Genomic DNA, 12,088 nt, shown 5'->3' with positions numbered 1-12,088 from the left:
CCTCACCAGTCCCGAGACTGTTCCTGCAGGCAGTTCCTGCTGCAAAATTGATTAACTTGTACACAGATAAGACATTTGCAAATGGTCAGCAGAAACTGTTCTTGCAGAAGTGGTCACACAGGACAGTCTTTTATACGTAGTTAATTAGTTAGAACATGCTTTGTATGTAGTTAAGACAATAAATCACAATAGATCGTGCACATGCTGGAGTGGTCACAACGGTCCTTGGGCCAGCTGCCTGTAAGAACCCAGCAGAAAAAGGGTTTTGGGGAGTCTCACCTGATCCAGCTGAAGATGTCACCACAAGGACTCCCGAAATAGAAACTCTCATCATCATATGGACAGTGACTAACCATTTTGTTTGAAAGATTTTATTCCCTATGCAAGCATTACCCTGTGCCAAGATCCTAATAAATTAGCTTCTTTTTTTTTAAAACAAACGCTCTGCTCTGTTTCTGATTGACTGCAGTAGAGGAGGAAGAGACAGAAATAAGCCATAGGAATGATTAAAGGATGGAAAATTAGACTCTCAGTGACAGATCCCAGGAAGGTTTGGTTTACCACAGAGAGGATTATAGGTTGACTTGATCCCAGCCACTAATTTCTACCAGGGGAACAAAACTTTAATAATAGGCTCTCCAATCCAATAGACAACTAAAACAAGATCCAGCATATGGAAGATGAAGCTAGAGAAATCTGGATGAGAAAAACTGTAAATTTTTCATAGAAAGGAGGTTTTCAACCAATAGAAAACCAATCATGGGACAGTGGTTCGTTTTACCCCTTTGGCAACTTTAAAATTATATGCTCCAATTTAAACAAGAAATACATTAAGAAATAAGTAGAGGCATTCTGTAGCCTGTTTTACACAGGGTATCCAACTTGAAGAACGTAACTGTGTCTTATGACCACATCAACTGTTAACCTATGGCATAAGGTCTTGAGAAACGGGAATTTCTTGCTTCAGTGCTGAATGAAACTGAAATTCCATTTTAAACATAACTGAACATAAATCCAAAATTTCAAAGAATAATCAAGTTATTTGCAAGAAATGCAGGGTGAGGTATTATAAATTGAGATGCACTGGCAGGGGGAGATGAGAAACTTGTACATCTTCACTAACCTATCTTCCCTAGCACATTAATATATTCACTCAATGTTTAAGATGAAAATAAATTTTTTAAAAGATAGAAACTACATCATCAAAATGATGTGTAATTATGTTTAAATTTACAGTGGAGAAGAGTCATACACTATGTAGCTAATGAGTTGAGCCAATCATTAGGAAGTTTTATTGAAAGTTTTCTTCTTGTTAAATCTCTTTACTTTTATCTGACAGGTTTATTTTTACTGGATTTGTCGAAACCCATCAGCATTTGAGTGGTTTGCTGATCTTCTGTTCCATTTGGAAACAAAAATGGCTGAAAAAGGGAAAAATGATTTTCTAAGTTATCATATATTTCTTACTGGCTGGGATGAAAGTCAGGTAATAATGAAACTGTTACGAGTCTGAGTTAATGTACCTTACTTTTCCAGTATGGTAACATATGGAACAGGAACAGCTGAATAAATGATGGATGAAGCAGAGACACAAAGAACTGTAAATATAAAGACACCAAGCCGTCTGTTTCCATCTCATATTTAGGAAAACAGGAATGGAGAAATCAAGCCAGTGATCCTTCCAGTCCTATATCTTGTCATGGGTAGCGCTGATTACCAGGTGTCTTGTAGAAAAGTGCAGAGAGCCTTTCAGGGGCTTGTGAAGGAACATTTTGTCCACATATTTGGAATGGTCTTTAAATAGATTCTGGCATTTTTGTACAGAAACATGGAGGGTTGTATAAAAAGTGTTGTTTTTGTTTAATCTTATTATTTACTATAATTTCTGTTGTTCACATATATGTCCAGAGCACTTTTGAAACCTGCTGCGCTCAGAACATTTTGGCAACAAACTCTATAATTCATGTTGTTTGAAAAGACATTTTCTCTGATTGACTTTAAATTTGCCATCTCATAATTTCATTGGACCATCCCCCCTCGAGGCACTTAATCCTTAAACTGGGTTGATTTTATTCAACTTCTTTAGTCTTTACCTAGACCCAAATGAGTTTATTTTTTTTCTCTCTCTTTTTTTAATGGATCACTCAGATCACACTGTGATCAGTTAGGCACCTGCCAGAAAAACTCTCACAGGAAATTCTTTGCTCTACTGTTTTATTTCCTGCTGTCTCTGTTGAATGAAGGACTGCCTAGTAGAGATTAAAAAAATAGATTTCAGAGAGCTTTTCCCCTCCTGCCTCTGCTGCCACAAAACCCCATTGTTTCTTTCTGCTTTCCTTAGGGTTTCTGTCAAGTAATGAGGTATGTGCATAAAGCTGTATTCAGAAAAATCTGCTCCCATCGTGAAGTATATGGCAGTTAGAGAAACTAACACTGCATTAGCAATATCACAGGGTATTACCTAAAACCTGCTTTGAAAGAAGCTATTGAGGAACCTAACAAAACACAAAGTTGCCCTCGTCTCTCAACTGTCATCATCCCACTTCCCTCCTGGGCAAACATCAGGCCAGAAATCAGGTAGGGAGACAACTATTCTTGCTGGGATGTCGGACTCTCTTCACTTGTGTGCCCTGCACTTTTCTGAAGTGCCTCCTTCTTCTCTTCAAACTCCATCGTCTAGTCTTCTGTCAGCACTGACTCGTTATCCTGTGCTGCTGGTTAGGTGACACCGGAGCATCCCTGAAGCTGTGCTGCCTCCCCTCCTACACTGGTACTGCTCTTGCTCCTGGACAACCCCCCCAGCATCCTACCTCCAAAGGGCTGTGGGGGAAGAGGAATGCTTTTCAGTGGCTGCTTCTTCTACTCTAACCAAGCCCAGGGAACTGTCCTGGGTAACAGCTCCACCTTCTACAGACATCCACAGAGCTCCCTCATCTTATAGGTCTTACTTATCATTAGTAAATTCCAGTTCATCACTCCTCAAAATTTGAGCTTCAGCACCAGTAATATTTGGATGATGCTTTACTTTACTTCTCCCTCAGCAAACAATGAAACCAACATTCTCCCCATTCTATCCCTGTCTCACCATTAGTCAGGTGAAACTGAACCCAAGTAGGATGGGCAATTTATACCTTCTAGTGCACCCTCCACCTAGTGCAGGTGTTTACTCCTCAGACATAATATTTGTTCAATGCTTCATGCTCTTTGTAGATTCCATGTTGGCAACAGATGGTCAAACAGATATGGCACATGTCTGCCTCTGCTTGGACAAGGAATCATGTTTCAGCCTATTGCTCCTTGCAATGCCCCTGAGATTCCTAGGCAACTTTAATGCTGTGAGCCATAGAAAGGGCTAACACCAAAATTCCTGGAAAAGTTCCACTTAATGAGAGCAGAAATATACCATCTGTTCAGTGGCACAATTTTGCTGTAAACAATTAAAAAATCCTGCAGTTCCCCACCTCCCACTCCCACCAAAAACTTTAAGTTCTTTCTTAGAGTATTCCAAGTCCTCCATGACATTGGCCCAAACTAACAAGAAGAACCTTTTAGAAACATGACCTCTTGTGACAACTGTGCTTGACCAGAATTATTGAGTTGTTAAGCAACATGGAAGACTCATTAGCACGAGAAATATACAATATTCCCAGGAAATGGATCTAAATTTCAGCAACCACTTCTACAAGAGATGATAATGATGCCTAGTTCATGCTAGGGCCTGAACTAAATGCAAACTCCATTTTTTAACTTAGCTTTCCTCTGGTAATTTCTTGACAGTAATAGTAACAATGATAGTCTGTAGTGAAAACAAGCGTATTACTCCTACACAACAGCAGCAGAATTAGTAGAGATGATGGTTTTGTTTTTAAATGCATCTAGGAAGTACTCAGCATGGTAATGTGTGGAGCTGAGAGACTGTAAATGCCCATGAAAATCAGGATTTGTTTTCTTGGCACTGGGAGCTGTGCAGCTCGCTTAGTTCAGTGCTTCACCTGAGCTGATCCACTTTCTGCACCTGCCTCTACCTGAGGAGAAGAGTCAAAACACTCTGGGTTTTACACCTGCCGAGCTGGTACATCTGCTGTCTCTTCCATCAGCAGCAGAATGCTCTGGACTTACTTAAGGTGCACATAATTGCTAGTATTTATTGTCAAACTCTGTTATGGTACACTTTACTCCTTTTCCTAAACTCCAACTCAACCTTAAAATGGTGACTGTCACTTCAGGATACGCAATGAAGGAAGTGCAGGGTGAGACATTCAAAGGCTGAGAAGAAGTTTAGGAATCTAAGACCTGCTTGTAAAAGTGACTGAGGCACTTAGGCCCAGGCCAGTAAAGACAGATATTTAATCCCAACTCGTTTCAAACATTCCATCTCAAGAAACTGAACTCCTTTGAGGTCTTGGGCACTTTTGGAAGTACTTTTTACAATTCTAGTAATATTGTGAACTCTTGAGTACTCCTCTCTCCTCTCCTCTCCTCTCCTCTCCTCTCCTCTCCTCTCCTCTCCTCTCCTCTCCTCTCCTCTCCTCTCCTTTCCTCCTCCCATTTGATAATTACACAGTTTCCTTTCCCTCATTAATACTTCCATCTTTCACAGCAAAGCAGTGTTATTGCTTTCTCCTCTTACTTGCGGTATATGTTGTTGACTCTAAAATTATTACCTTGTAAATTTGCCTTTAGGCTACTCACATAGCCCTACATTATGATGACAAGATGGATGTAATTACTGGTTTGAGACAGAAGACCTGCTATGGAAGGCCAAACTGGGACAATGAGTTCAAGCAACTAGCCGAAAACCATCCTAGGTAAGGCAGGTTAGCTTCTAACCTTGTTAGGTAACTCTTCTCTCAGCATAAACAGTGGGAGAAGGGGAGGACAAACCTCTCTAAATGACCCTTTTAAAATAATTTAGGGGGTTTTTGCTGTGTGGAAAGAAGATTTATGCTTAATGAAGCTTTTAATGAAGAAATCTCGGAAAGAGAATGCCAATAAAATCTAATTTTTGGACAAGAAAATCTAATATTTAGAAGTATTTCAATATCCTGGCCTTTGTCCAGATATAATTGAAACACACAATCCAATTACTGTTCTGCACAAAGGACAAAGTAGCATTAATTTCCCTTGAAGATGGTTATTAAAGAGATAAACTGTGATTTTTTTCTTATGATGTCAAGGATATGTTTGTTCCCCTAACATATTTGGCTACTCTTGCAAGACTATGCTGTTCTGTTATTAGTTCGTCTCTGCTGGCAAAGACAGTTCATTTGAACTTGGTGGATTCGCTAGTGGTCTGAGAAAAGCTTCTTTGTTCCTGAAAGCCTTTGAAGCAAGAATTTGAAATATTTTGTGTTCAGAAGTAGAAAATTCCAGAATCTTTGTGACTCTCTATGGTTTCCAAACATTTACCTGCTAATGCAAAATAAAGGCTTGCACTTGGGAGACAGAGATACAAAATGAAAAAGAAGAAAACTTTTTTTTTAAAGATGAAAAAGTCACAAGAAAAAGCTGAAAGGGAGGAGATCAAAGAGAATACAGTAAGCTACAAGGATACCATAAAATTGCAAAAATAACAGTAATAGAGAAACCACTTGATGGAGGTCAAAATAAATACAATCAGGAAATATGAAAGATTAAAAATAGAAAAAGGCCAAGAGCAGAAAATACTATTTTTGAAAGACCTTTTATAGGGGTTCTACTGCATAAATAGAGCTTTTAAAGTTATAGTTGAAACATTACTTTTTATTACTTTTGTTAAGTACAACTGAGAAAAATCTGGTTTTCTGATGCTCAGGGAGTGAGATGGACATTAACTTTCTACACTGGATCTTGTGGTAGTTCCTTAGAAATCCAGTGCTAAAGTGACAGAAAAGTCTGCATTTGCTTCTGAATCTAAATGCCCATGTTCATGGTCAATGATGAACCTTTTAAAGAAAACCTCACATGAAAAAAGGATTCCTTATGAGAAAAAAAATACCCTACCTTTTTTTGCCCTGAGTTACAGAAGGTTCAAGAGGCAAAGAAACTCAAGAGTTTCTATTGTGTGGTGGAACAACCAGCTTTTACAAATTGATTAAATTTTGGGTCCCTGCACCTAGGTCCATGGAGTTTCCCTTGGCTGCAACAGTGTCTTGTGGCAGATCAGCAGGAATATACCACTCCAGGTTAAACCTAGTGCAATCGAGCACCAGAACAATATGCGCACTACTTCTGGGGACTATGGCTTGGGCACCAAAATCAGAAGTTTAGTGAAAAACAAAAGTTTTCAGGAGCAAACTTTTTGAAACTCATGCTTTCACTTGTCACTTGCACTGTGTTTACATTGATTGAGCTTCCCCAGTAGCACAGTATGTGTGTGTATCTGTGTGTACATATATATGTTTTAAAGCTATATGTGCTGTGTACTTAGAAGCAAGCCCTTTAAGGCACTTTGCAGCAAGTAACCAGGTTTCCAGCTCCCTGTAACAGACTTGTGCAGTTATGAACACAATTGTTTGTTACATTGGCCATGTTCTTATTTTATAAGAACTACCTATTTACAAATTTTGTTATTAAATCAGCCATTTAAAAATGGCCCATAGGCAGAAAAGTGTTAAAATGAGGAAAAGAATTTAAAAAAGAAGAAAACTCAGAAGTAACTGAGAATTTTGTGTATTTTTTAGAAAAAAAAAATTAACTCAGCTGGAGAAAAAGCACTGAAAATTTTCAGCCCAAGCAGTGTGTTTGCTTCTCTGATTAAAAAAACCTATAAAGATTAAAACCAAAGAACTACCATTTAAGTTTGTGACGTCTAATATAGCAATTCAAATAAATAATGCAGTAAGACATAATAAACACTAAAGTATTAAAATAATTATACTGTAATAATTTGTGACAGTAACACAATTTTTTTCAAATGCATTTCTCAAAAAGCCATTTCAAAAGATGCAAAGCCTGAGGCAGTCAAAAGGTACAGTTTATTTACTCTGCTACTCTCATGTTTTTGTTGTTATTGCGATTACAGCAACAGTATTGGAGTATTCTTCTGTGGACCCAAGACTCTCTCTAAGACCCTTCAAAAGACATGCAACTCATATTCATCAGTTGATCCAAGAGGAGTTCAGTTTCACTATAACAAAGAAAGTTTCTAGGCTGTACTTCTTAACTATATACTAGGTATTACCAAATTGTGTGGTTTTTCCTTACCTTCTCCTGTCCTCTACTCATTCTGCAGCATTCAGGCCAGATATTAGGAGTTGTAAATTGAAGTAGGTGCATTGACTTCAGCAGAAAAATGCCATCCTATGTCAACTAAACAATTGGACCCCATCCTTAGCCTTTCCTTCAGAGAACTGAAGGGCCAGTTCTCCATTGCTTACTTAACGATGCTGTGAATCCATCTACATCTGTGTGAAAACCAGCACAAACCACTAACCTTTGAAGAAAAGGGCGTGAGTAAAATGGACATTTAGAACTGTACCTCACTATTGTGTATGATCAAACTACTACCACAGGCAATACTCACATTCCTGCTGTTTAAATCATGCCCAGACATTCAAAGCATTTTCCTTCCTGGTGTTCCGATTTTGCACTTCTTATAACCTCCCACTACGCAAACATCCACATCCACATCACCTTTTGTGCTGTAGCAATACTCTTTATACACACACTGTCCAACAAACTCCTGTTGCCCTACCAAACTATGCACCATTTAAACCTGCCATTTCTGCAGCGATGGTGGCTGTGCATGCCGTAAGCTAATATGTTCTGAGGGTTGATATGTTAAGGAGAGTCCAGAAATTTTTGCACTCAGCAAATGGATCTCCTGAGACAGGCAACTGAAGCTGTGGAAAAAAGTTTCAGGTGCCTTTTAAATGTCACTCGGCTTCATGGGCACTGAAGAGTGGGCTTTAAAAGATACAGAATCACACATATATAACAGAGTTACTGAGTTGGGAAGGCACCCCTAGGGATCATCTACTCCAAACCCCTTGCTCAGAGATTCTGTGAAGACAGGAGCGACATTTGCCTTCCTCCAGTCCTCAGGAACCTCCTCCCATGACCATGACTATTCAAAGATTATGACGAATGGCCAGCTCCCTCAGCACTTGTGGGTGCATCCCATCAGTTCCCATGGACATGTTTAAAAGCTCCCTAATTTGATCCTCCTTCACTGAGGGTAAGTCTGAATTGCTTCAGATTTTCCCACTTGCCTCAGAAGCCTGGGATCTCTGAAGGTCAGCCTTACCTGTAAAATTGAGGTAAAAAAGGCATTGAGTACCTTTATCTTCTCCATGCCCTTGGGCACCAGGTTCCCCACCCCATTCAGCAGTGGACCAATATTTTCCTAGTCTTCCTTTTGCTGTTCATGGATGCATAGCAGCTCTTCTTGCTCTTCACTTCTCTCACCAGATTCAACTCCCAATGGGCTTTGGCTTCCCTAACCTCACCCCTGCACACTCAGTGTCTCTATATTCCTCCTGCATCACCTGCCCCTTCTTCCACCTATTGTATGCCTCCTTTTGTCCTTGAGTTTTGTTAGGAGGGATTTGTTCATCCATGCAGGCCTCCTACCACCTTTGCTTGACTTAACTCCACAGCAAGAGGGATCATTTTTGAACTTGGAGGAGGCGATTCTTAAAAATCATCCAGTTCTCCTGGACTCCTCTTCTCTCTAGGCCCATATTGCATGGGATCCTTCCAAGCATGGAATTCCTCCTGTGTCCTCCCCATGTCACGTGTGTTAGTGTACAGGCTATTCAGAGACATCCAGTCACATGGGTTTTCCAGAGGAGGCGTTGGAGCTGTCCTGTAGACACTCACTTCTTTGTGTGGATACCCTTGGGGTGGGTCCCCTTCTGCCCTGTTTTGTTGACTGCGACATCTCTCCTGTTCACATCATCCCGCGTACTTTGCTTGTCGCCACAGTCCACCACTTCCTCAGTTGATTGTTGGTCATCCACTCCCTCCCCATCATTCCTAATTTAAAGCTCACATCACAGGCTGGCCAGCCTTTGCCCCACTGCAGTGGACCCCATCTCTTCCTAAACAGTCCTTGATCCTCAGAGCAGGTCTCATGGTTGTAAAAGCCAGATCCCTGTAGTCTACACCAGCTGCGCAACCACTTGTTGACTTGCAGGGTCCATGCCCACCGAGTTCCCCATCATACTGAAAAGCCTTTTGTTTGGTTGGTTGTTCAATAACCTCTGCCAATGCAGGAGGAATTGTGTTTGCCTACCATTTTGTCATATGCCAAGCTGTCAGTCTCGAGAATGATGTATATGGGTGTAAAATGCACCCATACATATATTGCTGCTTAGCATTTTTAACAAAGCCTAATTCATATCGGCATTTCTTGTTTTTAAATCTGCCTTGTAACTGATCCAGCCTTTCCTCATAGGTCACAGACTATGTTACTAAGACTAGTTATCTGTTCTCTGTTATACGCACATAGCACTGAGAGGTAGGTACAAAACAGTAAGTCATCTTTTCACCTCTGCAAACCTTGTCAGGCAGCTGCTGGGAGCCCTGAAATAGAACTGAGGCCAGCTGCAGAGCTGCTGGAAATGCTGTTGTCTGACAACTGTGTTTCAAACAACCCATCCAGGGCCCATGGAGTGTTCCCTGGAGCCACATCTTCTAACATGCGGGGACTAACGTAAAGCTATGCATGCCATCTGTACAACCACTGATGCTTTCTCCAAGAGAGGACCGTCTCCAGCTGGTTAGGTCAGCCAGCCTTGCAGCACTTTATACAGCAAAGCAATGAAACAATGGCCTTCATGCAACCTGAATCTTTACTCATCTTCTCGTAGCTCTCATTGGCACTAGGGCTGCCATGGATATAGGTCCTACTCCCTAAAGCAGTCCTTCCCTCACAGCTTTGTATTGGTCATCTTTGGCGTCTGAGTGTGTCATTGCCACCTTCCTAGACCTGATGTTGTCTTCCACCTTCAAGAATTATTTGTACTTAGCTTTGTGACTTTAGCACGGTTAAGCACATGGAGCACAGGACAATTCCAGAATGAGGGAGAAACAAAATAAAAAATATGGGAATGTTGTAACATTCACATAAGCTAGAAAAGTGAGAAAAATATTTCCTTATTCCCCAGCACAGAAAGTTGAACTACATTCGAGTTGGACTGAGGCATAACAGAGTTCACTAGGATCACATAACGCATTTACCCAGCCACACAATAAAGATGGGAGGTAGAAAACATCCTATGTATGTCAGCACTCAAATAAGACAAATGGCAACATTATATATGTATACTTATACACACACAAAAATGCCCACTAGAGGGGACATAACTGTATAGACAAAAGAAACAGAATAATAAAAATTATGTCACAGAAGACTCCCATATTATTTTATACCTCTTCTATTAGGGGATACAGTATGTGTGAACTGAGATTGTTCTACAAGATACAGCTGTATTATTATTAAGTTTAGGGCAATGCATCTTTGTTTTAAAATTGTTGAAGTTTTTTTAAACGCCTGCCTATGTGAAATGATTAATGCGGTGCATACTGTGTAGCAGTAGTGAGTGGAGAATTAGAGCCTCTGCCAGTTCACCTAGAGGCATTTATCTTTTATTTTTTTCCCTGGTGCCCGTGCTGAGCCTCGGGGTAAGCTGACACATTTTTTAATATAAATTAAGCTTCTTTTTTTAATGTGTGTTGAAAATCTTGAAGGAAATGAGAAATGTGTGTAGGCACCAATACCAGCTGCCATTGCATGAAAGAAAGAGGTGACAATTTCCTGCAGACTCTGAATGATTGTTTTAATAGGGTTGGATCGGAGGTAACAAGCACAAAGATATTGTGCTGCCAGAAAAACAGGATCTGTTCTCCCCCTAGCCTCATGCAACAAGATGTAACATTTAGCTTCTGGCTCAACATGGCATCTCTTCACTGCTTTGATTTATTCCCACTTTTGCAAATCACTGTGGTATGCTACAGGAGATGCATTTAGAGCCCTTGTTATAGTTCATTGAGTAGCACTGCTGTTATCACCACCAGAGGAGAATTTCACTTGTATCAGGACTGAGTGACCTAGAATAAAGGAAAAATAATAATAATAAAAAAAAAAGAAGTGGGGAGGTTTGTCGGACTAGGATGAAACTGCATTTAGGTTGAATGAAAATCCCTTTATTACAAATACAATTTAAATCAAAATAGGAACTAGAAAGATTTGGCTTCTTGCCTTGTTTTGAATACCACTGAGCATGCAGCAGCTATGGTAATGTGAGTGCATATGTAATGACTCTATTATTATGTTTATATATGGAAACATCATTCACTGTCAGGGAAAATGAAAGATATCTTCATGGATTTGTCCATTCAGCTTCTTCAGCAGGAAGTGTTCAGCACTGTGTAGGAAAATATTATTAAATAAAATATAGTCATAACAGCACACACTCACCACATCCTGTGACAGAAAACTAATCATAGACAAGGATTGTAAATATACAGATTAATTACTTTGGCTCTTACAATAAAAAGAGTGGTATTATTATGATTGAAGTTGTGTTACGATAATTTAAGTTTAATCACTAGTAATGTAAATTGAAATACATGGGTTTATATGTTCTGGGTTCCCCCCCTCTCCCCCTCCTCCCAAGTTATGCATGTTGTAGAAATTATTTAAGTAAGTTTGCTCCTTAGTTTACACTGAAAGATTAAATAGAAACTGCCACTCTTAACAGAAGGTCCATCATACAGTGCCTGTACCATATCACCATTATAAGCACTTGCCTGCTTCTTTCCTGCTTTTAGATATAATTAAATGGTTAAGAGGAAATACTGTTAACTGCAAAAAAGTGACAAACTTTTCCTAGTTTTGAGTACTTCTGATTAGCAGGAGATTTTATAAGAACTGCCTTAAAGGCAGCTCAGCTGCTCAGAAAAGTAGTAAACTAAATGACATGGTAGTTTTATAATCTCAACTAGTCAACAATTTCAGTGATTTTTTTTTTTTTTTTTTTTTTGAGGGAAAATCACCTGAATTTCTTCAGGAACAGAGAAAAGGAAAAGAAAAACGTGACAGTGCTTCCACGCAGCTTGCCCTATGAATACCAAAAGCTTAAATGAAACATGCACACTCAGT

General features: G+C 39.7%; 1 protein-coding gene across 1 annotated transcript in view; it reads left to right on the top strand.

Moving 5' to 3' along the window:
* Positions 1 to 9,127, top strand: part of NOX3 (NADPH oxidase 3) — a 41,397-nt gene extending 32,270 nt beyond the window's left edge. Inside the window, exons 11-13 of the mRNA XM_009913787.2 lie at positions 1,340 to 1,486; positions 4,684 to 4,808; positions 7,004 to 9,127. Of these exons, the coding sequence (XP_009912089.1) occupies positions 1,340 to 1,486; positions 4,684 to 4,808; positions 7,004 to 7,130 (399 nt within the window). The 3' untranslated portion in view covers positions 7,131 to 9,127. The remainder of the gene's footprint in view (positions 1 to 1,339; positions 1,487 to 4,683; positions 4,809 to 7,003) is intronic.
* The last annotated feature ends 2,961 nt before the right edge of the window (positions 9,128 to 12,088 follow it).

Source organism: Haliaeetus albicilla, chromosome 7 (genome assembly GCF_947461875.1).
Source record: "Haliaeetus albicilla chromosome 7, bHalAlb1.1, whole genome shotgun sequence".
NCBI classification, from domain to species: domain Eukaryota; kingdom Metazoa; phylum Chordata; class Aves; order Accipitriformes; family Accipitridae; genus Haliaeetus; species Haliaeetus albicilla.
The sequence above is the reverse complement of the archived record's forward strand: the minus strand, read 5'-3'. Positions and strand labels throughout refer to the sequence as shown.